At 42.7% G+C, this 25,768-nt stretch overlaps 2 protein-coding genes across 3 annotated transcripts; one reads left to right on the top strand and one right to left on the bottom strand.

Moving 5' to 3' along the window:
• Positions 1-5,367: 5,367 nt before the first annotated feature.
• chtopb (chromatin target of PRMT1b) lies at positions 5,368-12,922 on the bottom strand. Of its 2 annotated transcripts, none has more exons than XM_062538441.1 (6): positions 12,815-12,922; positions 11,978-12,070; positions 11,039-11,195; positions 10,640-10,808; positions 7,804-7,932; positions 5,368-6,671 (listed from the first exon to the last, which is right to left on the bottom strand). In XM_062538441.1, the coding sequence occupies exons 2-6, from the start codon at positions 12,040-12,042 to the stop codon at positions 6,310-6,312; spliced, it is 882 nt and encodes a 293-aa protein (XP_062394425.1). In that variant the 5' UTR covers positions 12,043-12,070; positions 12,815-12,922; the 3' UTR covers positions 5,368-6,309. The 2 variants fall into 2 exon arrangements, with proteins under 2 accessions (XP_062394425.1, XP_062394427.1); XM_062538443.1 differs by having other exon boundaries at positions 12,838-12,858.
• A 727-nt stretch (positions 12,923-13,649) lies between these two features.
• Positions 13,650-25,555, top strand: smad10b (SMAD family member 10b). The gene is made up of 12 exons (XM_062538440.1): positions 13,650-13,877; positions 14,447-14,687; positions 16,895-17,069; positions 17,316-17,339; positions 17,764-17,964; positions 18,201-18,383; positions 18,769-18,885; positions 19,044-19,097; positions 19,283-19,466; positions 21,063-21,231; positions 22,508-22,646; positions 23,242-25,555. Exons 2-12 carry the CDS (start codon positions 14,451-14,453, stop codon positions 23,451-23,453), a joined length of 1,695 nt encoding a protein of 564 aa, XP_062394424.1. The 5' UTR covers positions 13,650-13,877; positions 14,447-14,450; the 3' UTR covers positions 23,454-25,555.
• Positions 25,556-25,768: the final 213 nt, after the last annotated feature.

Here is a 25,768-nt window from a genome sequence, read left to right as displayed (position 1 = left end):
ACCCCGGGAATATTCAGAAAACTATGTCCCCGTCTTTTGAAGATAATACTTGTATTTCAATCAGATTGATAGTCAAACTGAAATGTCCGTTCCCCCCCCCCCCCTTCTTTGGGATCATGTCCCCCGTTTTGGTCTCGGACATCTGGTCACCTTAATTAAGCTCCTTTTCCAAAAGATGATGTTTTTTTTATTCCTTTTTAGTCAACTTTAGCATGTATGTATGGACAGGGTGCGTAAACTTATGAGCCCAACTGTACATCTGGTGCTGCTAACATGACAGTGGCACTCACAGCGGGATGCATTTGGCTGTCTCACATTACCATTGTCTGGGAGGCTACAAAATTAAAACCATTAAACATAGCTGTGTGACTGTCATTGAGCTTTAGGCTCCATGAAAGCACGGACGAATAAAAGAAATTGAAGGATAATTCTGTCATTTCAATTATTTCCTCAGAGAATTAAGTGATATAATAAAAATTCCCTTCTGCTTTTAGGTGGTTGATGACCTAGTCCCAAAATGACCATAAACATGTGTTTGAAGTTATCAGTGGACAGAATACCAGAAGAGATACCTTGCATTAAATAATCTTTTATTTGTATATCATGTGTAATAAAAGTTATTGACGTCTCACGGGGTTCATTACAACAGGAATGGAGCTCCAAACACAGCTACCATTCCATGCATCACAGTGTTTAGAACACACTGTTTATGACAGTGTGGTCTCCATCCTTTTAGCTAGAGTTGTCTGTAAGGGGGTGACTGTGAAATCATGACATCTAAAGTAAATATTTCTAGCGTAAGAATGCAGGCAATTTTGCAATATTTAAGTTATAATGTTACATTATGTCTAACAAGAGATACTGATTCCACTAGGCTGCTCTACATGGAACCATAGTACCCATAGGAGCAATTTGAGGACAAGGACAAACTAAATTATGTACAGAGCCAGCCGTAGATAGATAATATACTGCTCCTCCTATGTACAGTAGGAATTAGAGCTCCCCGCATTGGCCATTCTTAATATTACATTGTCCATTCAACTAGAAGATTACCATCTCATGATAGAAACAGCTAAATTTTATTTGTGTAACTGTAACTGTAATAAATGTACAAAGCACAAAACTACATGTGGTTCAGTTATTATTATTGATCAATATAAAATCATATAACATTTTATCTTGATCCTGTGACCATTGCCAACTGACAGACAGGGAACCATTCTCTCATCTTTTGTTTTCTCTTAATTCTGCAATTGCTTTTTAAACATGTCGCCTTCTGTATCCTGTTGAGACATGGGTTGTCCACATGGACAGACAAACAAACATCACGTGGACTAGACCTTGGGTGTCTGTCTCTGCAGAACACACAAGTACACACAAACAAACATAAGCCGTCGTGGCTATGAAATGACACACAGCAATCCCTGGTGACTTGGAGTGATGTGTCACTAAAAGTCTTGATGTGTCTTGACCATCAAAATAACCACTGGGCAATGCCCTCCTCACTCACAACACAGTCAACAAATATGCTATGTTTGGCCCCAGCCGTGGTGCGACTGGCTGGGGCACCTGCACCGCACGCCGGCGACCCGGGTTCGATTCCCGCCCCGTGGTCCTTTCCGGGTCCCACCCCGACACTCTCTCCCACTCACTTCCTGTCTCTCTCTACTGTCCTATCATTAAAGGCATAAAAGCCCAAAAAATATACTTAAAAAAAAAAAAAAAAAAAAAAAAATGCTATGTTTTAAGGAAAGAGATGGGGAAACCTGCATTGACATGCAGAGACAGCTAAAATGTTAAAGGACAGGATAAAAAAAAAACATTCATGCTGTCAATCACCCTTCCCCTCCAACTATTGTATCTACAATTCACTGTCATTTCTATATGGACAAATATAAATACATATCTTTAGTCAGTTGAGGCATTTGTGCACTGAAGTTTTTAAGCAGCTTTGCACAGTGTGTAGCTGAGATGGGGCTCAGATCAGTGGACTCATTGAAGGTTGTCCAAAGAATGACACACTTTTGAAAAACAAAAAATCTCCATTGTAGCAGCATTGTAGCAGCAGTTATATTTCAGGAAATGTAAGACAACTATAGCGTTAATGCATGAAAAGCACTGAGACTCTCTGCAGTCTGCATTGCCTAAAAAAGGTGTACAGTGGTGCCAAGAGGGTGCTCAAAGACCCCACCCACCCACAACATGGCCTGCTCACAGTCCTACCCTCAAGCCGGAGGTTGTGTGAAATGCAGAACATCAGATTCCTGAACAGTTGACAGGAACCCATGGATCACCCCAACACTTTCTGTACCCTTACACCCACCCGCATTTTTGCACAACATTCATTGAATTCATTGCTCATGCTCATCCGACACTTTTTGTACATAAGATACTTGATACCTGATACATGTCACTGCTCTTATTGTATTGTATTTGTTGTATACATCTATGTATGTATTGTATGTATTTGTCTCTTTAATATCTTGGCATTAGTGTGGGCAGCAATGAAGGAATTTCATTGCACATAGAAACTTGCTTTCCTTGCTGTATATGACAATATACTTTCAACTTGAACTTGGACATGACTGGATCCACAATGCACCTTTGGAGAATTTTTATGGAAGGACCCTGGAAACAAAGAGAGCTTTGCTGAGTGTGATGAAAAAGAAAAGTTCTTGACAGGCAGGTCTATCTATAAAGAAGACCGCCCCATCATTGCCACAGTGGAAGAGGAGGCTATAATGAAGACATGAAAAGACATTTCTACTGTCCATTATTCACAGCCCACTGACATTTGGGTGGTTGGAGGATAGTCCCACCTAACACACACTTACCATGCACTTCCCTCTCCACCCTCTTCTTCTACTTTCTCCTTCTGCTAACCTTTGCAATGATTATAGAGTAGTAGTATAGTACAGTACTGCTGCTAATATGAAACAATAGATTGATTGATTGCAGCAGTAATTCCTACCTAAGGCGTCCTCTGCACTGTTGAATGTTATTCCTCTTTCCAAGTCGCGTTGGATGAAAGTGCCTGCCAAATTAGTAAATGCAAAGGCAGATGTCGAAGTCTAAAGTGCAGCACTGAAGTGGAGCACTGGGAATGTCAGAAAATGACTCAAAAAAAGTTGCACGATGTCAAAGTCTAAAGTGCAGCACTGAGAATTCAGAGAATGACTCAAAAAAGTTGCACGATTCCATTTCAGCAATTTGAGATGAAAAATTCAAATACAGGGATGAAATTGAAAATATAAAAACAATGGTCTTACAAGCACAGGCTGTTTGGCAACCCCCTGGCATTTTTAGTTGGTGAAGATAGAGGTGGAGATGCATATCATGGCAATCAACCACAATTGGGATGAAGTCATCCTAGGGGACAGAATACTTATTGAGCTTTATGTGCTTTTAAATCATAATCCAACAAGCCTCATCCCCTTAACATCAACCAAGAAGATAACCTGCGGTTCAAGCTCACTACTGCCAATCCAAGAATTTCCATCTAAAGACAAAGAATGGTCTTGAATCTGTTAACACATTTAGTTTAGGGGCAAAGATTAAAGATTATCTGCGGAACAATATTATTGAATCACTCGCAAAGAGCACATACAGGCTTATTAAGCAATAAGATCCTTGTTATTTACCAAGTGTGGCATAATAGATATATCTTTGGCACATCTTTCAAGGAGTTTGAAAGAATTAAGCTTTAAGCATGAGATTAGGGATGATTGAAAAGCATCATTAAAGGCTCAAAATGCTATGGCGGGCGGTGGTAGCATAGTGGCTAAGGTTCAGGGTTAGCATGCAGTAGCCTGAAAAGTTGTTGACTCCATACCTGACTTCATTGTGCCCTTGAGCAAGGGATTTAACCCTATGTCTCCAGGGACAATGTACTCCCTTGAAAACGGAATTGACATAACTCTTGCAATCACCACTCTTGGAAGATCTTCAGCTGTTGTCATTTTTTCTCTTAAAAAAGAAAAAGACTAACAGATGTGCCACAATTTTTTTTTCTGTAACAGATGAACCGTTTACTGCCGTAGTGACACCTAGCTCAAATAAATTGTCAACAATGTAGTACTTTTTTGCACCTTCTCTGGCATTATTTTCACAGCTTGATTTATCCGAGTAATACACTTCACTAATGTAGATCATCGTAACCAATCAGATTTCAACTTTGTAGAATGGCATTTGACAGATGCGCTTTGCAGGATGGAGCCTTGTCATGCACCATTCTCTTCAGTTTCCACCATCAATTTTCAATAGGATTGAGATCCAGTCTGTTTGCTGGCCAAGCCATTGACTTGATATGTCTTCCCTGAAAAATGGTTTTACATTCTTTACTCTATGGCAAGATAAAGCATCATGGAAAATGACTTCATGATGACCATCTCCCCTGGTCTGTATCAGACATGCAATCCCATATCAGCAACTGGAACTAGTCAGGGAGTCATCTTGGTATTTTTCATTGGAATAGCACTAAACAAAAGTTCCAGCATCTCCTTGCCCAATGCACATTTGCGATTCATTCTTGAACATCAGTCATCCAATCATCGACAATCCAGAAGTGCTTCTCTTTAGCCCACTGTAACCAAATGTAAATTAATATGACTGGCTGAAGAAAACAGACAGTCTCCTCGGTCACTGATATGGGGTTGCACGTCAGCAAAAGGGCAGTTGGCAATCATACCTCTACAATGAATGCACAATTCTACATTAAAATGTTTGACTGGTCATTGCATCAATTGATAGAAATTTGGGAGATATGGAAGTCATTTTAATGCATCTAGCAATAGAGCAAATAGTATTAAAACTTTTCAGGAAAAACATCAAGTGAATGACATGGCTGGCAAAAAGAAATGTATGGGGCAAACGGAAGAAAAGGCACTATTCTGTACAGCTGACCACATCTGCTGTTTGATGAAGCTGAAACATGACTGATGAAGACTACTAGTCAACATTGAAGTCTATGCCTCAGAATTCAGTTTGTGATCGTGTATTTTTTCCTTGGGATTGTATGATTCCATATTCATTTTCTCTAGGTGAACCAAAAAAAAAAAAAAAATCTTAAACACAAAATTTTTTTTGCCAGGGGTTGCATGCCAGTCACTTCGGATAGTGTGTCTAAATGATTTAATGTAAATGAACAACTAGACACAACTGAAAAGGTAGCTAGTGCCATCTGGTGGATGCTTTGCCAACTGCTTATTTGAAACTGGTGGAAACAAACGATTGACAGGTTACAACTACCACAACTTTTTTTTTTACAGCTTAACCTTCTCCTGGCTTGTGGCATTAATAGATCACATGAACTCTTCCAGTTTGTTAGAAAAGCTTTACGTAGACTTAAAACAGAGAATAAAACAGCTCAAGGTTCCATTAAATTCTGAAAAAGTCTTGAGTTTAATAAAAACAGTGGAGAAGAGGTCATCAGATATCGCAAACAGAACAGAACACATTGACCTATATCTTCAAAACACTTCTCAAACAGTCCCACCCCCCTCTATTTTTTTTTTTTTGCTTGCTTTACAAGCCTGGATTTCACTTTAACATAAATAATTGAGAATTTTGACCAGTAACTCAAACCAGCAGGCACTGGAAATGTCAGTACTTCCATTAACAATTTTGCACCATTATTTACTGCGACCCCATTGTCGTATCAAGTCACTAGACAAGACCCGATATTTTTTTTAGTGTCCCAAGCCACATGCCTTGAAACTTACACCAAGACATTCTGAAAGTACATAATGGTGTTGGAGGTAGATTCAAAAGACTTTTGGTGGTTCAAGTCTGATACTTTCCCCGAACAAGACAGAAAGGCAAAAAGAACAATTGTGTGAATTTACAGGTGGTAAAAAAGTAACCATAAAACATAAACCACTTTGTTAATGCTGGAGTTTGAGTAGTCCTTAAAGACATCACAGTCATACAAGCCAAATGGAAAGTGCACATACACATTTCTTTTAGTACAAGGAAAGAAATCCCTTCACTTAAGTCAAGACACCCAAGTTGATTGGAGGCATTATGCTTTGCACAAACACTTAAAAACAAATGTTTTTTTGTAAATTTGAGGAGAACACAAGCATAGCATCTTGACCGGTCGTCATTTGGTCTTGTGCTCATGAAGACATGAAATGAGTGAGAATGCGGAGACTACTAACTGTTCCAGCTGTGCAGTGAAATATCAATGAAGTTGGGCAGGGTGGTGGGGAGTGGTAGCAAGGAGGGGTTTGCATAATCCGACAGAAAAGACCCATCTCTGGACTCCCTCCAGCAGGTCAGTCAGTTACACACACACACACACACACACTTTCACTCCATGTCCTCGGCCTGGGCCATGTAGGCATCCAGCTCTGCATCCAGGTGGCCTTTGGTTTTGGACATGTAGTCGTCCAGCTGGTTGTCCAGCTGCTCTCGGGTCAGATCGGACTGGCCAGCACCCCGACCTCGACCTCGACCCCGTCCACGACCACGCGCGGCACCCCGACCGGCGAAAGCACCGCGGGCTCCACCGCGGTTGCCGAACCCGCCCCGGCCTCCTCCCCGGTTTGCAAATCCGCCGCGTCCTCCTCGGTTGGCGAAGCCGCCACGTCCTCCTCCTCGATTGGGGAATGTGCCGCGTGCTCCACCCCGATTGGCAAACGCACCGCGTCCACGGAGACCCACTCCTCGACCTGCCGAAAAATTTAAAGTGGAAATTCAAACACCTGTGGGGTGTACTGCGAACCTCAATTAGTGGGTTAGCGAGGCATGTTGCACTCAAAGCTAGGGTATGCAGTCTAACGAAAGTGAATCTGTTTTACCGTCGCTGTATCACTATGGTGTCTTATGCTGCAAACCAAACCTGGTCGGGAGTAGGTTATGTGCTAAGTTATAGCGCAAATCATGAAAAACTACCGCCCTGAGACCAAGCCTACTGACCAATCAATTATCTTATCCACATGTACCACATGTTGATCACGTGTGAGATTCCGTCATATATCTAACAGGTGCAGCTACGCCTCTTCAAACATTTTGAAACTCTGAGGCGCTTTGAACTATGTTACGCATGCAGATATATCACTACTATGGACGTGTATACCATACAATATCTGATGACCATACATTTTTTATGTTATAGGTCAGACACTAAAAATGACCACCATACACTGCTGCTCAAATGCGGAAGTAATCTCTTTTCGTGATATCACTCAACTCTGATTGCGACTTTCGTATTTGTCGATCCAGGTTATCCAAAGGAAGCCTGGTTATGTTCAGCGAGATTCGTAGTATACCCCACTGGTTTGAATTTTAACCGCATGTTCTTCGCTTCGTTCAGACACAGCTCATTAACAATGTCTGGAGGGAATACTAGGAGGGGGGTAGTGTAAGAGCCGGCTAAGTTCAGGGTTCCAAATGTCCCGTTATGTTATTCAGACATACGGGCCAAACATTTAACATCCGGTTTTACACAAATGTCAGAAAGTGCCAAATCTGATGAGGGAAGAGTATTACATTCTGGTGCAAAACAAAGGCTGTGTCAAAATCACCTACTTGCACATTTCAAATACTTAGTTTAAAGTGTATAGCGCAGATATTGGGACAAAACCAACCAAAAGTGGTCACAACGCAGGTGAGCGCTCAGTGCACATGAGCAGTGTACCGACGGAAGTACCTGGTTTGAGACACAGCCAAACAGTGGACTAAACTAAAGGAGCCTCTCAGGCTTTCAGGGTGTTCACAAAAGTTATAAACTCAAAACATTAGAACACTCAAATCAAAACTGCTCGCATGTGCATATATTCAATTCAACACAGGTGCACCCACCTCTTCCTCCGAATCCAGCACGGGCTCCTCTACTGACCAGCAGTCCTGCTCGGCCCATCTGGCCTCCTCTCTGCCTGAGGCCCCGCCTCACTGCCAGTCGACCAGGTCCTCCTCGGCCACGCATCACGCCTGACGGGGGAAATACATCAGTGCATTCATAACAAACCATAACAAACGGAATAATAATAATTAAAAAAATAATGACACAAATTCAAGACACAAACAGCATACACAAGACTTTTCATTGAACTTGTTCCTTACCATTTTGTTTTAAGTTTTAAGCAAACAATGGACTCGAGTTATCACACAAAGGACAAGGACAAGGACACTGCCACTGATGGACTTCCACAAAGTAACCATTATGCCTGCTTGCTTTTCTCCACCTCTGAAGGTTAATATATAGGCAACAATGTTTTACTAGTTCAATTAAAGCACATATTTTATCTAATATACTTAGATAAAAGTATATCTTGTCAAACAGAATAATCTAAGAGCCTATGGATTGAAAAGTAGTCACTTCCAATGCATTGCCAGCTGATTCTTCTGCTTTGCATTACTAGAAGTCGGATAACAACTTCACCATACAGAGAATGTAACTTAAACACAATGGCTACATCATGGGTAGACCATATAGCCATATAGACTACATATAGCAGTGTTTCTCAAACTATGGGCCGCGGACCGGTACCGGGCCGCGAGAAGATTACCATCGGGCCGCCGGCCAACCCTCTCTGCCGCCTTCAAGACGCACTATGCGGCCGCGGCCGCACCGGTTCTTCTCGGTCATATTGCTGCGAGAGATTTTCGCACAGAAATAACAGGCATATCATATGAAACCGGCATAACCTGACCTTTCTAATGACGCTAGCCACTAGTTTCTACGACGAACGGTTCGCGAGATAATTAGCGTTGAAAGTTACAACTACATACAAAAATAAAATGTCACATTCAGTCCTGCGTCATACAGATTCTTCTCTGTGAAATATCTCATGATTTCGGAACTGCCCTATGGCAAACTGCATATCAAAATAAACAGGAGATCCCACTGATTCCAATGGCATATAGAACGTATCTGCATAATTAGCGGTAATCACGAGAAATCCCTTTTTGAAATCACATCAAATTTCTGCCTTTTTTCATACCTCCCCATTTCCCCCACTTCAAAATAATGTATTTTTCATAACAGAAGTTGTATTCAGACCCCTGTTTATGATAATGGCAGATGCTATGCCATTTCAGGACCCAAAATAGCAATAGATTGAAATGTTATACGTAGGCCTATACTACTGCTAATAATAATAGCCTTATAATAGGACTAATGATAAAGTATCTATCTATCTATCTATCTATCTATCAGGCTTTTGCAAAATTCAGAATTGAATTGAGAATGACTCCTAAATTCCAATTCAATTCTTGGGTTTGAATTTAATTGAATTGAGGTCAAAAACAGGATGTAGAATTACAATTCAAATTTGAATTAAAGAAGAATTGAAATTCAAAGAAATTCATATACATAATTTAAGGTTAACAATTAAGTTTCACAAAATGTCAGATATGATCGCAGCAAACACACAATTTATTGAAAACAGTAATCAATTACATTTCAGTAACCTTCCCAAAACTGAATGCAGATTCAACACATTCTTCCTGTTATGTGACTGTGGAATTACATTGCCATGAATTGAATTCCACTTCCTGTCATTCCAATTCAAGTTAAAATTCAACTTCCTGTGGGGTGGGGCCAATTCGATTCCAATTCATGACTTGAATTCTAAAATTCAGAATTGTTCACAAGCCTGCTATCTAAAGGCGTACATGGTGGCGGGCGGTGGAAGTTGGGGGCATGGGCGGGTGTTCAGAGGGTGTGCAGACGCCTATGCAGGGCCTTGGAACACCAAGCCCTAACATCACAGGGCCCCAGAGCAAAGAAGTTTGAGAAACCCTGACATATAGCATAGGCATGTCCACTCGGACTCGGTTTTCAGTGCATTTGCTTTTCTTGTGAATTAAGTTGTAGGCCTACTTTCATTGTCCAATGTGATTGTTGAACAATGCTCGCCAGAAATGAATATAGGTGAAAAAGGGTATGACTGCTGATTTTCTCTTCATCTAATGCAATACCTACACTGCTCGTTATCAGCAACCATTCATCCGATGTTCCAAAGGCACAGTCTACTTACTAATCTGGTCATTTTAAAAGGCTAACTGATACAACTGATCTCTGCTGGTATTCTGTCTAATGGAGTGGAAAGGAAATTTCTAAGTGATCTCAAACTTTTGACCGGCAGTGTACGTTCTCCTTGGATAATAAACTTGTAACGAAAGGCAGTTGAAAATGTAGCGGAGTAAAGAATAGATTAGTGGCTCGAAAATGTACTGGAGTAAGAATAGCGGTACAATATTAAAACAGGAACATGAAAAGTAGCCATTCCACAAACAAAAAACACTCCTATGCGCCATTTGTAACTTGTGCTTACCAGTTATTTTGTTTTGTTGTTTAGTCAGCATGGATTATTTCAAAACAATTTCCTAAGAATCAACCACTGAAGACAAGACCAATCAAAAGAAAAACAACAACTATAGACCCTTTCAATCCGTTCCTAAAGGGTATTCGGTTGAAACGTTACAAACCAACCCAGACTGTTGGCTTTTTTGGTCCCCCCCAGTTTCCATTAGCTCAATGTTGTTTTCTGTGCCACTAGAAATGCCATAGGAACGCATGCTTGTTTATGGAGTTGAAAGGACCCATAAAGTGAGGCCACACCCCACATCCTTGAGGCAAAGACTCCACTCTGACTATACAGGTCATGGGTTCCATTATGCACTGCACACTCACCTCTGAGAGGCATGGCTCCCCTGAAGAAAGTGCCTCTTCCACGGCCACCACCGCGGATCACCCCTCGGAATCCAGTCACTGCGAAGCCCCTCGTGCCCATTCCTCCTCGGGCTCCGGTGACCATCTGGCGACCCAGTCGTGCCTGGACACCTAGCCGTTGTTTTAGAGTCTGCAAGGGGTTAACGGGGAACATTGACACTTTGTTTGAAAGTTAGAATTCTATACCCATGTTTTAGAGGGAACCAAGGCAGCAGAACACGCAACAAAATGTCTTGTGTGTATGTGCCCCCCTCCCCTTCTTTTAGCATCTCTAAAAACTGTTTCTTTTCTGCTCCACTGGTTACATTAACAAGGGATTCCATAGCAAAGAGATGCATGAGACTAGCAAAGCCTTCATACCTTAGACTGTTTGTTCTGCAGGGCAGCCTGGACTGACGGGCGATTCTCCATCTGCTGGGCAAGCCTTCGGTTCCGAGCAGTTGATGCATGTTGCTGCTGCATAGTAGCCCTCACATTAACTGCAGGAGGCTGCTTGTTCTTCAGCATATTAGTGAAGCTTTGGTAGAAGAACAAGCCAGAGAGAAGGGGGGAGATTGGGTGCAAAGGAGGTGGGGGTGTAAGGCATTTTAAATAAGGACCACTTTTGCAGGAATGTTTTTTTCCCACCCAAAGGGTCTAATAAAGTAAAGTACAGCACAAAAATATGACTAGACACAGGATGACCAATGGTCAAAGAACTACTAAACTATGAGAAAAATGGAAAAGCTGGGAAGTGAGGGTGCCTCTTATAGGCTGCTGAACTTCCATCCAAGAACAGAAGTGGCAGCCCTGGACAGCAGATGTGAAGACCATACCCAGCCACTTACAGCCCAGACTACAGTCCCTCATCACAGCCTGTGCTAGGATTCTGCAAAATCAGGTCCAACACTAGGCTTGTCTGGGCTTGGACTAGGTGGTTGGCTCCACATCAGAAAGAAAGGAATGGGGAGATAGGTGATACAAAGCACACTAGCACAGACAGGAAGATATACCCCACCCCTCCAGAAGCAGGTGAAACATATGGCTTGCCACCTCCCATTTGGAGTTGCACAATGCACTAGGTTGCACCTGGTGTTGACAATCAGACTCCCATCAACACACTGTAGCCAACTTATGGCCCATCTGTTATTTCACCCTTTGCATGTTCAAGTCACACTAGAATTTCTGGAGGGGGCCCATGCTATTTTTCTTTCTTGGTTTTCAGCAGTCCCCATCTTGAGAGGGAAACGCACTGATGCACTTGGCAACCTCTAACGTTAATGTTTAATGTCCTCGGTCAGAAAGTGGGATGTATCTCACCGGTCGTTCAGAGACACTTTGGTCGTGCTTTTCACCACAACTTTCGCTGCTGCTTGAGAGCTCATTTTTCCACTTGAAGTAGTTACCCTCCACCTACGGAAAACACAAACGCACAAGCTCAGGTCACACTTCAAGTCATTAAGGGGAAATTCAATGTTGATTAAAGTTAACATTGGTTAACACCAGCTAGCTTCACGTAACATTACTATGTTAGCATTAGACAGAATTTGCTGATGCTAACGAACAAAGCACGTTTCAGTTTAATTTCAGCCGATATCTTGAGCGTATCAGAAGCCAAAAGCCACATTTTTAATATTTGTACATCAACCGGTCGCATCCCCCTTCCTCTCCACCGCAAGATAATTTAGTTGTATGAGGATCTCTTACAAAGCGCTCCCAGTCACAAATAAATGCTAACGTTCAAATTAAACAGCCAAAATTAAGCATTGTGTAACCAATTATGCAACCAACAAGCTCACACGGATTAACCAGCGGTCTGTTGAAAATGAATGTAATTTTGACTGAGCAAAATAAATAATGAACAACGTTACGTTCATAAATCTACACGGCATGCGATTTGGAAAACCTTAAAACGCAAATCTATCCTTTTCATGGACTAACGTTAACCAGTAACGTCAATTTGCATCAACATATCAAGCTAACGTTATATGAGCTTGAATGAATGAAGTTGCTAGCTTACATGCCTTGAGTTGTAGGCCTACCGCTAATCCAAATCACAGAAATTATTTACACGAATACCTTAAATATGTCTAGTAACGTTGCACTGTTCAAACCTGAGTTAACATTAGTTTCAGTATTCCCTTTAGGAGTACTTACCCAGACGTAAAATAACCACTTGCCTAGCTAACTTCACCAAAGAAAATCACCAGACGAATCGCTTCCACTGAACACTGAACAAAATGGCGTACACAGCTGCAACAATCACATGGCACAACATCTCGCGATACTTAAAGTCATTAGTACATGTTGATTGGCCAGTTAATGAAGTTAATGAAGTATCACAGGCTAATATTTCTGCGTTACCAATTTTTTGTTACGACTATTCTGCATTATCATTGAACACACTGATAATGAAAAAGGCAGGCCTACTGATATTGCAGGGTAGCATGGGTTAGCATAACCTAGGTTGAGGCTTCAATTTTGTGTAAAGATATCTACTCAATAAACGAGGTCTGATGATTCATAACAGCCTAATTTGAAGCTAGGAATGACTTGAAGTATGCTCTGCTATTTCAATGGTTCCACGAGTTGTAGCCTACCCAGGGTCATGATCATTTGCCTACCTATCTACATTGGCCAAAACCTTGACCAGAATTAAATGTAAGCTAAGCGAGTGAGTTTAACAACTTTGTAGCCTGCATGGTCGACTCGTTAGCGCAGTAAGGATAGATTCCACCGGTTTTTGGGGTGGGGTGGTGGTGTACGTGTGTGTGTGTGTGTGTGTGTGTGTGTGTGTGTGTGTGTGTGCGTGTGTGTGTGTGTGTGTGTGGGGGGGGGGGGTAATAAGTAGGGAGGTGGAGTAATCTAAACGGCGCCACCAAAAAAAAATTGAAAAAAACTACGGCAACCTAGCCAAAGTGTCAATCTCAGTGCACCCAGACAGACATCGGCCCAATGGCTGCGTCATTGTTGGCAGAGTGTAGACGGCTGCGGTGATTGGTCTTTGCAGCGAGAAACTCCAGTGCTGACTACCTCGCTTTTGTTATTGTAGCCAACGCGAGCATAGGCGCTCATAGCGTCTGGATACGCGCGACAAGAGACAGAACGGGTGGTGATACACTGATAAGAGCGGTGGACTGGGGGCTATTAATAGAAGAACGGAACTTTGAAACTCCGCTACAATTTCGTCTCACTTGTATGCTACAAGTTTCCCCGATTTGTAAGTAGACTGTGCGTTATAGCCTGCTCAATCTATTTTGTTGTGAGTCCGTTGACAGGCAAGCTATATACACCTAGGCATAGTAGTAGGCTATAGCCACTATTTCAAACTCATCTGATTAGGCTACACGCTTCCTGAAATTGGTTATGCAGACAGAGCGAGACAGTCTCATCCCATCTCAGTCTAAGCGTGGCGAAACTGATGTCCTCAACTAATGTGGCTAGACATAGGCATTCAGTCTGGAGAATGAAATGGTAGAGGCATAAAGATCAGAGTTAGCCTAACTTTGAGTGTTCATACTTTAAACTTATAGGCTAGCCATAGAATTAGATCTTGTTTCTGCTATGTCCTGGGTTTGTTTTACTCCCATATTTGAACGTATTTCTCAGCTCCCATGAACTTGTTTCATGTTAGTCCATGAAGCAGAATTGCTGAAATGTCAATGAGACTATTAGTCTTGTATTTCATAAATGTATCATCCGTTGATAAGTTGTAGTGATTATATTTATTGGATAATCCTCACTGTCTCATACAAATTTCTCTCTCCTTGTCTCTGAAATCTCACACAGGACAATGTCTGTGAATGCCCCCAATAGTAATGATGCATGTCTGAGCATCGTACATAGCTTGATGTGCCATCGCCAAGGGGGGGAAAACGAAGGCTTTGCCAAACGAGCCATTGAGAGCTTGGTGAAGAAACTGAAAGAGAAAAAAGATGAGCTAGACTCCCTCATCACTGCCATCACCACCAATGGTGTCCACCCCAGCAAGTGTGTCACAATCCAGAGGACGCTGGATGGAAGACTCCAGGTAAGGTACTGCCCGCTCCTGAAGCTCAGCTGGTTTCATACAAACGCAGGGGCTGCATTCACAGGTGGTAATGTAATGCCGCTGAATTGAATATACTGCATTGCTGAAGCATAAGTGCCTAAGATTAAAATGACTTTATTATGTCCCAAGGGAAATTTGTCATGCATAGGCCATAGGCAAGGCCATAGGTGTCTAGGCAGTAGGAACACTTATTCTGGCAGTATGTCAACTGACAAGTGTTACTGTATTTGAGACACATGTCCTCTCTTGGATGATTATGTGTAAAATGTTTGAAGTTCATACAGCAGTGCCACCATTATCTGTAATAATACGAGAGTGTGTCTATAGAGCTCTGTTATTTGCTGGGGGACTTGGTGCCTTTTAAGCATACATATTAAAATGTGCAGAGGCCACTTAAGGGGAAGGTGGAGTGATGTTCAATACTCCTCGGTGATGACGAGACACAGGTTTCACAGAATTCTTCTTCTTCATGGACCAGTTTCCTCAGATTAGAAGGAGTTCACATGGCTGGCGTGGCAGAAAGTCTTCGTCTTGTTGTACTGTGTTGAAATGTGTGTGAAATGAATGTATATTTCATAGCATAGAGACAGAAGAAAGCAACATTGTTACAGCCACATAAATCCCAAAGCTCTTTGCCTCCAAAGTTACAGCTGCAGTAATTACTTTTTCACTGTTAATGTTCACTGTGATCTTTATTTAGTTATTTTTTTCCAAAACAAGTGGTTTCCATGCAAGAGTATTGTTGTGAGCCCATTAATAAGCCAGAGAGAAATCATGTTGATTTAATTACAGTAGGTCTCATAGACGAGACTCTCAAAGGAATGGAAGAGAATGAGAGAGAGTAAGTTCTCTGCCCCTCCCCCAGTAGAGCGCAAGAGAGACAGAGTGAGAGAGAGGGAGAGAGAGAGAGACAGAGAGAGGAGGGTGGAGGGGTAGTGAGGGTTGTTTTGTCTGAGACACAGGAAAGGGGCAGGGTTAAGTTAAGCCTGTCTGTCTCTGAGTGTGTATGTGTGTATGTCCAGTGTGTGTGTCTGTGTGTGTGTGTACATTTAGAATTTGCCTTTGAATTTGACTACTTGATTGAATACACTCACGTGTGCTGTGGGACAGGGTTTTCAGAGTTCAAACAGAAAGTAGACATTGAGCATTTTGTCATAAATGTGGTGTGTTATCCCCTATAAAATCCTGTGGGAGACAGTAGACGTGAGCTTGTTTAAGTTTGCCAGAAATATAAGTTTCTGTATGTACAGTATGTCCGCCGGTTTTCTGGAATGTGTATGCCACTAGTTGTGCGTTTATGTTTAACAGTGTGTACCCTGTGTGTCAGTAACTTAAACGTAATGGGGTTGGCGCATGTCCAGGTCTGACTCTCTTTGGAAGGTTAGCACTTGGGTGGGGATATTTGAAGTTGTTGGAATATTAGCTACAATAATACTGTACCGAAAGTGTACTAGCTGTCTCAGTGGAGAAGTAAGGAAGTTCTCAGGGAGGAATCGCACTGATCAAGTCTTTCAATCTTGTCTGTCTCTCTGTCTGCTTCTCTCTCTCTCCCTGTCTCTGTCTCTCTTATCTCTCCTTTCTCCCACCTTTCCATTTTCTTTCCTCCCTGTCTTACCCTGTCATTCTCACTATTTTCCATCTTCTCAAACAGATGGTCGTCTATCATTTGTCACGAGATGTTGCTGATACCAACATGTCGGCCTGAATCAGAGACAAAGTGTGACTCAGTCTGATTCTGTTTGCCCGTGTTGTGAGCGATGTACTGCGTCTGAGAGAGCAGATAGCTCTGGGGCCATGTAACTTCCTGTCCCCCAGATTTTCCCAAGGCTAAATGAACCTCCTCCATGAATTATTTACTCATGTCTGACGTCATTGGTTTTTAGTGATCTGCTCGCGAGCATGCCTCTGTGCATAGGTATGTCTCATTGAAATGGTCGGCGAAACAAGTCATCGTTTCCTGGTTCATTTCCCATGATCAACAGTCCACTCCCTCAACAGCCAGAAACATGTGTAGGCCTACGCACAAGGGTGCACACATACACACATTCAAACTCTCTCTCTTTATCGCTCTCTTACTCAGCAGCAGGCCTACGCTGCTTTCACAAACACCATTTTTCATATTCAACCTTCTATTTCCTCCTATCCAATACCATTTCCCTCTATTTCTGTATTGTTGTTCTTTGCAGGTTGCTGGGCGGAAAGGCTTCCCCCATGTGATCTACGCTCGGCTGTGGCGTTGGCCAGACCTCCATAAGAACGAACTCAAGCATGTCAAGTTCTGTCAGTACGCCTTCGACCTCAAATATGACAATGTCTGTGTGAATCCTTACCATTATGAGAGGGTTGTGTCACCAGGCATAGGTATGTGTCTTTTTGTGCTATGCACAGACAACAAGCACTCTCACCATGCAGTCATAAACAGACTGTCTTGACAAATAGAACCCAACTGTGTTATGCTGTGTGACACTGGTTTAAACCAGACTGTTTTGTGACTTTGAAGTTAGGTGTTGCCTTTCCAGCAGTAATTAGTATGTTGTGTGATTCAGAGCCGAACTAACATTTCCCTTTGTCACTGTTTCATTGCAATCCAACTCCTTAACACTGAAGTGGGACTCAGTATACACAACACTGGTAAGGGCACACTTCTTGTTGTGTAGTCGATATAGCTATTGCATTACAATTTACTTTATGTTTACTATATGATACAAAAATCAAACATTTCAACACATCCAAATATGCTTTTTAGGATTATATGTTGTTTTATTTAAAATACCATTTGCAATGATTACTATATTTCAGTAGTCACCAATCCATAGTGATTGAGTGAATATGATTGTGAAGATTATTGTGGTTGGCACGCATAACAAGCCAAAGCTGAAAACACCAATAGCACAGTCAGATCAGTACTTGCCAGGACTTGTCTATCAGCACGATAGCAAAACAAGGTGCTGAGAGTAATGTGTACTTACAGGAAAAAAACACACTGGTTCAGGTTTGGATTTTCATGCTGTGTTTTGGTTAATACTCCCCCCCTAACCTTACCCCATCACCCCAGGCCCCCCAGGGAGACTAATCAAAGAGGAGTACAGCCATGACTGCATCCAGATGGACGTCCCTCCCTCTAGGATGCCCTCCCAGTCCAATCACCTCTCCACGGATCACTACGGCCAGCCGTTGCCCCCCCTTCAGCTCCACCCAGAGTCTTCTCATCCCACTCCTGTCAGCCACTATGGCAACATCCCCCGTTCGCCTCCAGGTGGGAACCCCTCTCACCCCCCTCCCAAAACCTGCCTTAAAAAGCCCCACCTCACCCCGTATGCTACACGCAGGAGCAGACAAAAACCTTCCAACTGCTCAATGTGGGTGCTGTCACCTTGAACCGACACTCAGTCATAACTTGTATCCCTTTCTTTACAGTTGACACCAAACTCACCCAACAGCCATCGGAAACTCCCCGTTTGATGCCATTGTCTGTCTTGCTTATTTCCGTAGCAACCGGCCCGATGTTGTCCATGCAGGGGGGCCATAATGAGGGCCTGTTGCAGATCGCCCGCCCCCGGAGTCTGTCCTCCACCCCTCCCCCCTCCACCCCCACCCACGGCCCTCCGCAGACCCCCACCAGTCAGAGCGACTACAGCACCCCCAAACACTCCCAGTCCCAGGGCTCCTTCCACAGTGAGTGTCCCTCTGATCCTATGGCTGCTGACAGGTTGTTTGCTCCGTGGCTGCCTGCAGTGGTTCCCAGCCCTGCTCTCACAGGGGACACACAGCCCCGGAGTGTGTTGTGTTTCTACCCTGCTTTTGATTTACTGAACATTTAACATTGTGCTGGAACGCTGCGCTGGAGCATGGAAAAATCCAAAACATGACATGCTGCGGTCTGGGAGTAGAACTACTGCTTTCCCAGAAAATGCACACAAACTCAAAACTATTTAATATACATTACGCAAATGTTTCAGAACAATAACACTGAACAGATTTTAATAGCTAACAGTTTTTTTTTCTGTATTCTATCCTGTGATATGCCTGATGAGACATTTCATTCATCAATTTTTGTCAGCTACCTGGACAGGCTCCAGTACGGCCTCCTACACACCTGTAGGACCTCAACAGAATGGGCGCAGTCACCAACAGCAGTCATCCCATCAGCAGCCCACTCAGCCCACCCATCACTTCTGTATGTGAGGTTTCAGATCTAGCACATAGTTATCCCCAGTGTCTTTGTATCTGAAAGCTACTCCTGACCACAATTTACATTGTGTCATACAAATCTTTCGTCCTCCATATGGGTCATAATTATCTTTCATTAGTCTTCATTCATCATTCATCTTCCAGGGTCTCAACATCACACTCCCGCCTCTTTTCCTCAACCCGTGTCCAATCATCCAGGTGACGGAGTGTGTATTTTACTCTGATTCACAAACACACGCACACCCACACACACACACACACACACACACACACACACACACACACACACACACACACACACACACACACACACACACACACACACACATGTATTTGAGGTCAATCTCGCACATTTTTAAATGAATGCCTTCCTTATTTCCCAGGTCCAGAATTCTGGTGCTCAATCTCATACTTTGAGATGGACATCCAGGTAGGGGAGATGTTTAAGGTTCCAGCTAACTGCCCTGTGGTGACCGTGGATGGCTACGTTGATCCATCTGGAGGTGACCGGTTCTGTTTGGGCCAGTTGAGTAATGTTCACCGTACTGATTCGAGTGAGAGGGCTCGGTGAGTACTGCTTTTTAAACTACTGTAGCTACTGATTTTATACAGATTTATTACCTCCGCCAAGGAGGTTATGTTTTCATCGGGGTTTGTTTGTCTGTTTGTTAGCAAGATAACTAAAAAAGTGATGGATGGATTTTGATGAAATGTTCAGGGAAGGTCTGAAATGACCCAAGGATGAGACTATTACGTTTTGGGAGAGATCCGTAACACCGTCTTGATTCAGGAGGCGTTTATGTTTTTTCGCTTGGCAGTGTAATGGCATGGTATGGCCACGTGGTGGCGATCTGAATAGTTTAGGTTCAAATGTATGACAACCAAGGAAGAAGTAGGCTACACAAAGTGGCTAGAGAAAGTGGAATAAGAGTCAGTGAAAGCTAACAAGCCAGTGACTAGCAAAAAGCTCGCAGTATGGACAACGTAGCCTATTCACCATCATGCCATCGAACTAAGCTCATGGCCCGCATGGATAAAAAGATTTGAACGCTTCAGAATGGCTTCAGGTTTGATAGAAAAACAGGGCGAATACCAGGTGAATTCTCTCATTTCATAGCCTAGTTACAGGAACAATACAGACGGAGCTTTTCTAGTCTCTTGTTTATACAGTATGTACTAATCATACAGTAGCTGCTATAGGGAATGCTGCCAAATGGAATTTCATTGTATCCTGTGTGCAATGTAAAATAAAGCTTCTTACGCGTACTCTTAAAAATATATTTTCTAGTTTTTACTTTCAAGGATTTTCTTAATTATGAGGCTAGATGTTAAGTTATGAGAAAAAGTATGGTCAGTGTCTTAGTCAGTACATAAACGTTTATGTAGACTTTTCATTCCAGGTACAGGTGATGTACACAGAAGTTCAAGGATCTTTATTGTCCTACGTAGTACAGTCAACAGTAGCATATCCGCATACATTTCAGCCACACAACTGAAAACCAAAGATAGGCAATAAATCTAAAAACATAAAACAACATATAAACACAAAAACATAATCAGCTGAAAGTTGAAAATTGCAAAAATGCACATTTATAGGGTTTATAATAGAATAGAATAGAATATATTTATTTGTCATTCCGGTTAAGGCAATCGGAAAATTATGTTTACATGGGAGTATCTTATTCTGAATATGGTCTTAGCCAGGTTAATATCGGAATATTAATGTCCATGTAAACGCACTCACTGTAACAGATACAGCGAAATTAAGCGCAGGCCTTGTCAAGTGGCAGACGTCATTGAATCATCAAATAAGTGAAAAATGTGTATATACTGTATCTTGTATGCATTGTGCTTATTGATGGCGCTGGAGATACAGTACACCACTCACAAAAAGTCAGGAATATCCGGCTTTCAGGTGAACTTTGTTGGCCTTTTGTTTCAATAAATTGTTTGAGTTGAGGAAATCACCATTGCATGCTTCTACTTAAATGCCCTACTTTCATAATATAATACCACTGTAGCTCGACCCTTTTACATTTTCCATCAATTTCACCCAAAAGCCAGATATTCCTAACTTTTTGTGAGTAGCGTATATGTGGAACACGTCTGTTCCCTCAGTAATGGATCAGTGATGGCTCAGTAATCTCCCCCTCTCCTCCACAGGCTACACATCGGTAAAGGGGTGCAGTTGGAGTGTCGCGGGGAGGGCGATGTGTGGATGCGTTGCCTGAGCGACCATGCGGTCTTTGTGCAGAGCTACTACCTGGACAGGGAGGCAGGCCGAGCCCCGGGCGACGCGGTCCATAAGATATACCCGGGGGCTTACATTAAGGTGATATCTCTCATACCTTCCGTACCCCCATGAAAGTGTTGTTGGAATGGGTCCATAAGATATACCCGGGGGCTTACATTAAGGTGATATCTCTCATACCTTCCGTACCCCCATGTAAGTGTTGTTGGAATGGGTCCATAAGATATACCCGGGGGCTTACATTAAGGTGATATCTCTCATACCTTCCAGTCTCCCATGAAAGTGTTGTTGGGATGGGTCCATAAGATATACCCGGGGGCTTACATTAAGGTGATATCTCTCATACCTTCCGTACCCCCATGAAAGTGTTGTTGGAATGGGTCCATAAGATATACCCGGGGGCTTACATTAAGGTGATATCTCTCATACCTTCCAGTCTCCCATGAAAGTGTTGTTGGGATGGGTCCATAAGATATACCCGGGGGCTTACATTAAGGTGATATCTCTCATACCTTCCACACTCCCATGAAAATGTTGTCGGGATGTTTTTTTTTTTTTAAAGTATCCTTATCTGCTGTTAGCGTGTTTGCATCTAAGTCTTCCACACAGAGTTGTTCAAGGACAATCATTAAGACGCTGAAATTCAGTTGAATATTCTCAACCACATCTATTGAACACTTTGAAACAAAGACAGTATCTTTTCTATGCACACTGTGCAGTTTTTAGGTGTGTTAGTAATTTTTATATGATCTTTTTGTGTTTCCTATTAAAAATTCAGATCAGGTTGGCAGTTAAGCGAACACTGTTGCCATTATTAAGGGACAAAATGTGTTTGTAACCTTTCTAACCTTACAGGCTTTAATCAGCTACAGGCTGAGGCAGTACAGAGTTTAAGCCTATGAATAAGTCATTGAGTCAGATTAATATATTGCAGAATATGACCGTAGAGGTGTGAAGGAGGTGCGACTCAAGTTGTGAGACTGAATTGCTTTTTAGACAAGGAGGGAGAGGGTGACAGTAGGAATCAGAAAAAACTGTGGACAGTATTTGTGAGGAGAGAAAGAGACAGGAAGGTACTTCTAATGTTTTTCACTCCAAGTTCCATAGATGTAGATACTATCTCCAATGTTGAGAGAAATTTCAGATGTGTTGGACCGTTTTCTGATTCTTTATCAGTGTTTAAATGAAAACTGGCAGATTCAGTAACGACCCCCCCCTCTTCTCTCTCTCCCTCTCTCCCTCTCTCTCTCTCTCTCTCTCTCCCTCTCTCCCTCTCTCTCTCTCTCTCTCTCTCTCTCTCTCTCTCTCCCTCTCTCTCTCTCGCTCTATCTCTGTGTGATGTGCTCTCCTGGGTCAGGTGTTTGACCTGAGACAGTGCCACAGGCAGATGCAGCAGCAGGCGGCCACAGCTCAAGCAGCAGCCGCTGCCCAGGCCGCCGCTGTGGCGGGCAGCATCCCGGGTCCTGGCAGCGTGGGGGGCATCGCTCCGGCTGTCAGTGAGTGCCCAGTCCTCCTCAGCACCTCTCCAATTTCACATCTATACAGTAATGTGTCTCGCATATAAGCCGCAGGGCAGTGTTCTATGCAAGTTAAAAGAAACAAAACTATATTGATACCATATTAACTGTCACCGTGTGTTAACCTCCATTTAGCAAAATCTATGTATAAGCCGCGGCTTATAGTTGGGAAATTATGGTAATCACGTCTCCTAGTTTGCTAATTTAGCTCTGTCTTTGACCAGCTGCAGTGGATAGCGGTTTAATGAACATTAAAATAAACACGATAACATAATGATTCATTCTAATTTATCAGCCAAAGGTAATCAATAGCAACCACCTCGCTTTTAATCAATAGTAATTACCTCTCTAGTAATTGAAAACAACCACCTGTCTAGTAATTTACTGTGAATTAATGCAACGTGCAGTTGCATATGATACAACAGAAAACAGTTTTTTTTTTTACTATTTGCTCATGTCAATTGACTTGATTGCAACTCCACCTAGTCTCACAAATTTAGCACATATGTAATTTAGCAACCCATCTCTCTCTCTCTCTCTCTATCTCTGCCTCTCCATACCTGTCCTCCTCCAGGCCTCTCAGCAGCTGCAGGTATTGGGGTGGATGACCTGCGGCGCCTCTGTATCCTGCGGCTGAGTTTCGTGAAGGGTTGGGGCCCAGACTACCCCCGGCAGAGCATCAAGCACACCCCCTGCTGGGTGGAGGTGCACCTGCACCGGGCGCTGCAGCTTCTGGACGAGGTGCTCCACTCCATGCCCTTGGCTGACCCGGGCCCGGCCAACTGAGTGGGAAAGCCCCTCCTCCCATCTCCCCTCTGGTTCATCTTCTGTCCTCTCCTCCCCTCGCACAGCATGCAATAACAGCCCCACCCAGGCGTGGTACTGTGTAGACTTTGTGTGACTCATGCAACCAAAGAAAGACACACACACACACACACACACACATACATACAAACACACATCTTTATTTCAACCCACAAATCACATTTCTTACATATAGACACACAAACACACCCACGCACACACACACACACACATGAACACGCTCTTTTCCATGGGTAGTTCCAGCAGACAGCACCTATTGACCTGCCCACTATTTAGTCTGCAGCTGCCGGGTGGAGAAACTGACTTGTTGCCATGGAGATGCAGCACCAGCGCCACGGTCAGGTTTCCACACGTGGTCGCCAGAGTGACCAGTGGCCCGTACCCTGCGGCGGTGAGATTTTCCCTGGTGCAAGCCGGTGGTTAGCCCAAGGTGTACCGGAGGATCACTCAGGAAACCAGACTAAATAATCATATTTCGACCTGTCCACTGAATAAAACAAACAGCTCAGACTTCGAAATCCGTTTACCCACGTGGGATTAAGTGCCAGGCAACTCCATTCCTGGTTCATTCATTTTTTTTAGGTGAAGTCAATATATTCCATTCTCTTACATGGGAAATTTGATTTGGTAGTTGAAACATCCGTGCTAAAACATGACTGTCAGGGAATTCACTATTAACACTAATTTACCTCCCATACACCAGAGATCACAACAGGCACCAAAAAGAAAAACAGAAAAATGACCAAAAAACACCTTGTGGCCTTCTTCCTAAGTACGTGTTGACATTAAGATGGTTGATAATATGCTAGAGATACAGCATGAGGCTTAAGTGAGGTTGGGCTAAGTATGTATCCTATAGTGAAAGTGGTGCACCATCCTCCTTACCTGTACTTGCACAGGGGGTGGTTGCTGTCCTCGGACATCCACTGTCCCCATGCTATTGGCCTTCATTTCTCGGTTGCATTGTTATCATTTATAGTTGTTCCAGACTCACATCCAAAGAGTAAGGCAGACACACTTTCTTTTATCTGTCTTTCTGGCTGTAAACTGACTCTGTGACCTTGGCATTGCAACCACCAGGCCCACTGATATAATCGATGCCTTTCTCTCAAAGGAATGTAGGACGATCGTAACATGACTGAGTGTTATCGTTGTGGTAGGGTTAAGCCATCTGAGCTGTCCTTCGAAAACTAGGCCCTAAGATACTGTATGCTCTATAGTGTGCTCTTTCATACCTCTAAGCCAAAAGACAGTAGCTGCCCGTCTCAAACATAGGAGCATTTTAAATCCATTCCTTTGTTTTTATGTAACTTGGCTGGTATTGGTAGACATTTTCTGTTAGCTCATGGATTGTGTGTACTTTTACATTATACTTGAATACCATTGACTGCCAAAGAACCTCCCTGATGGTGATCATATTATCACACATATAAAAATCTAAATGCCCAAAAATGGAATGGCTACTACTGACTGCAATTCAGAAGACCATCCTTTATATTAAACTGCCTTGTCTTGACATTTCCTGATATGTCATCCCCATAGCAGACAGTTGGGGGCACTAGTGTTCCACTCCTCCATCTAGACATGACCTCATCTGAACAAGTGGCATTATAGCATAAGATTGCTGGGAAGCCTTTAATGTTGGCTCAGTGCTTACATTGTACTTGCCATTTTGCTTTGTCAAGGAGTAAGTAGTCAACTGTGTAGCCTATGCACATGGATGGATGGTATCTGCATTCTGATCACACTGTGCCTTTAAAAGGTATTAGTTTGTATATGCAACGTTCTACCCTCATGTATTTTCCCCAGTTTGTTTGAAAGGCTTTATTTATTTCCCTTGAATTGAAAATATAAATTGCTGACAAATCCTTATGGCTTGTGACCAAAATAATGAATTAGCCTATAGTGCCTCTAAATGATAATAATAGGCCTAATATTTTTTTACGGATGATATGACTGTCCATTATTGTGTTATCCCATTTACACGAATGTGGACTGTAATTTATGTAATCAGTGTTATTTCATCTTTTTAAATAAACCTGATGGTGAAATAAGGATATTGTAGTTTGTTGCCAAATGCAGAGGGGTTATTGGATTGTGGGGGTATTGGATGTTACTTCTTATTGGCACATTTTATCAAGCCTTTATTTAAAACAAGATGTTATAGGCTATATCTCAATTCAGTCTATGTTAAAACAAACAAGAGTTTGTCCTTGACATCAGTGTCTTGATGGCCAACGTGTCGTGAGCAAGCCGTGGGAACCTAAGTCCATTGG

This window comes from Sardina pilchardus, chromosome 6 (assembly GCF_963854185.1).
Source record: "Sardina pilchardus chromosome 6, fSarPil1.1, whole genome shotgun sequence".
Classification (NCBI taxonomy): Eukaryota; Metazoa; Chordata; class Actinopteri; order Clupeiformes; family Clupeidae; genus Sardina; species Sardina pilchardus.
The sequence above is the reverse complement of the archived record's forward strand: the minus strand, read 5'-3'. Positions and strand labels throughout refer to the sequence as shown.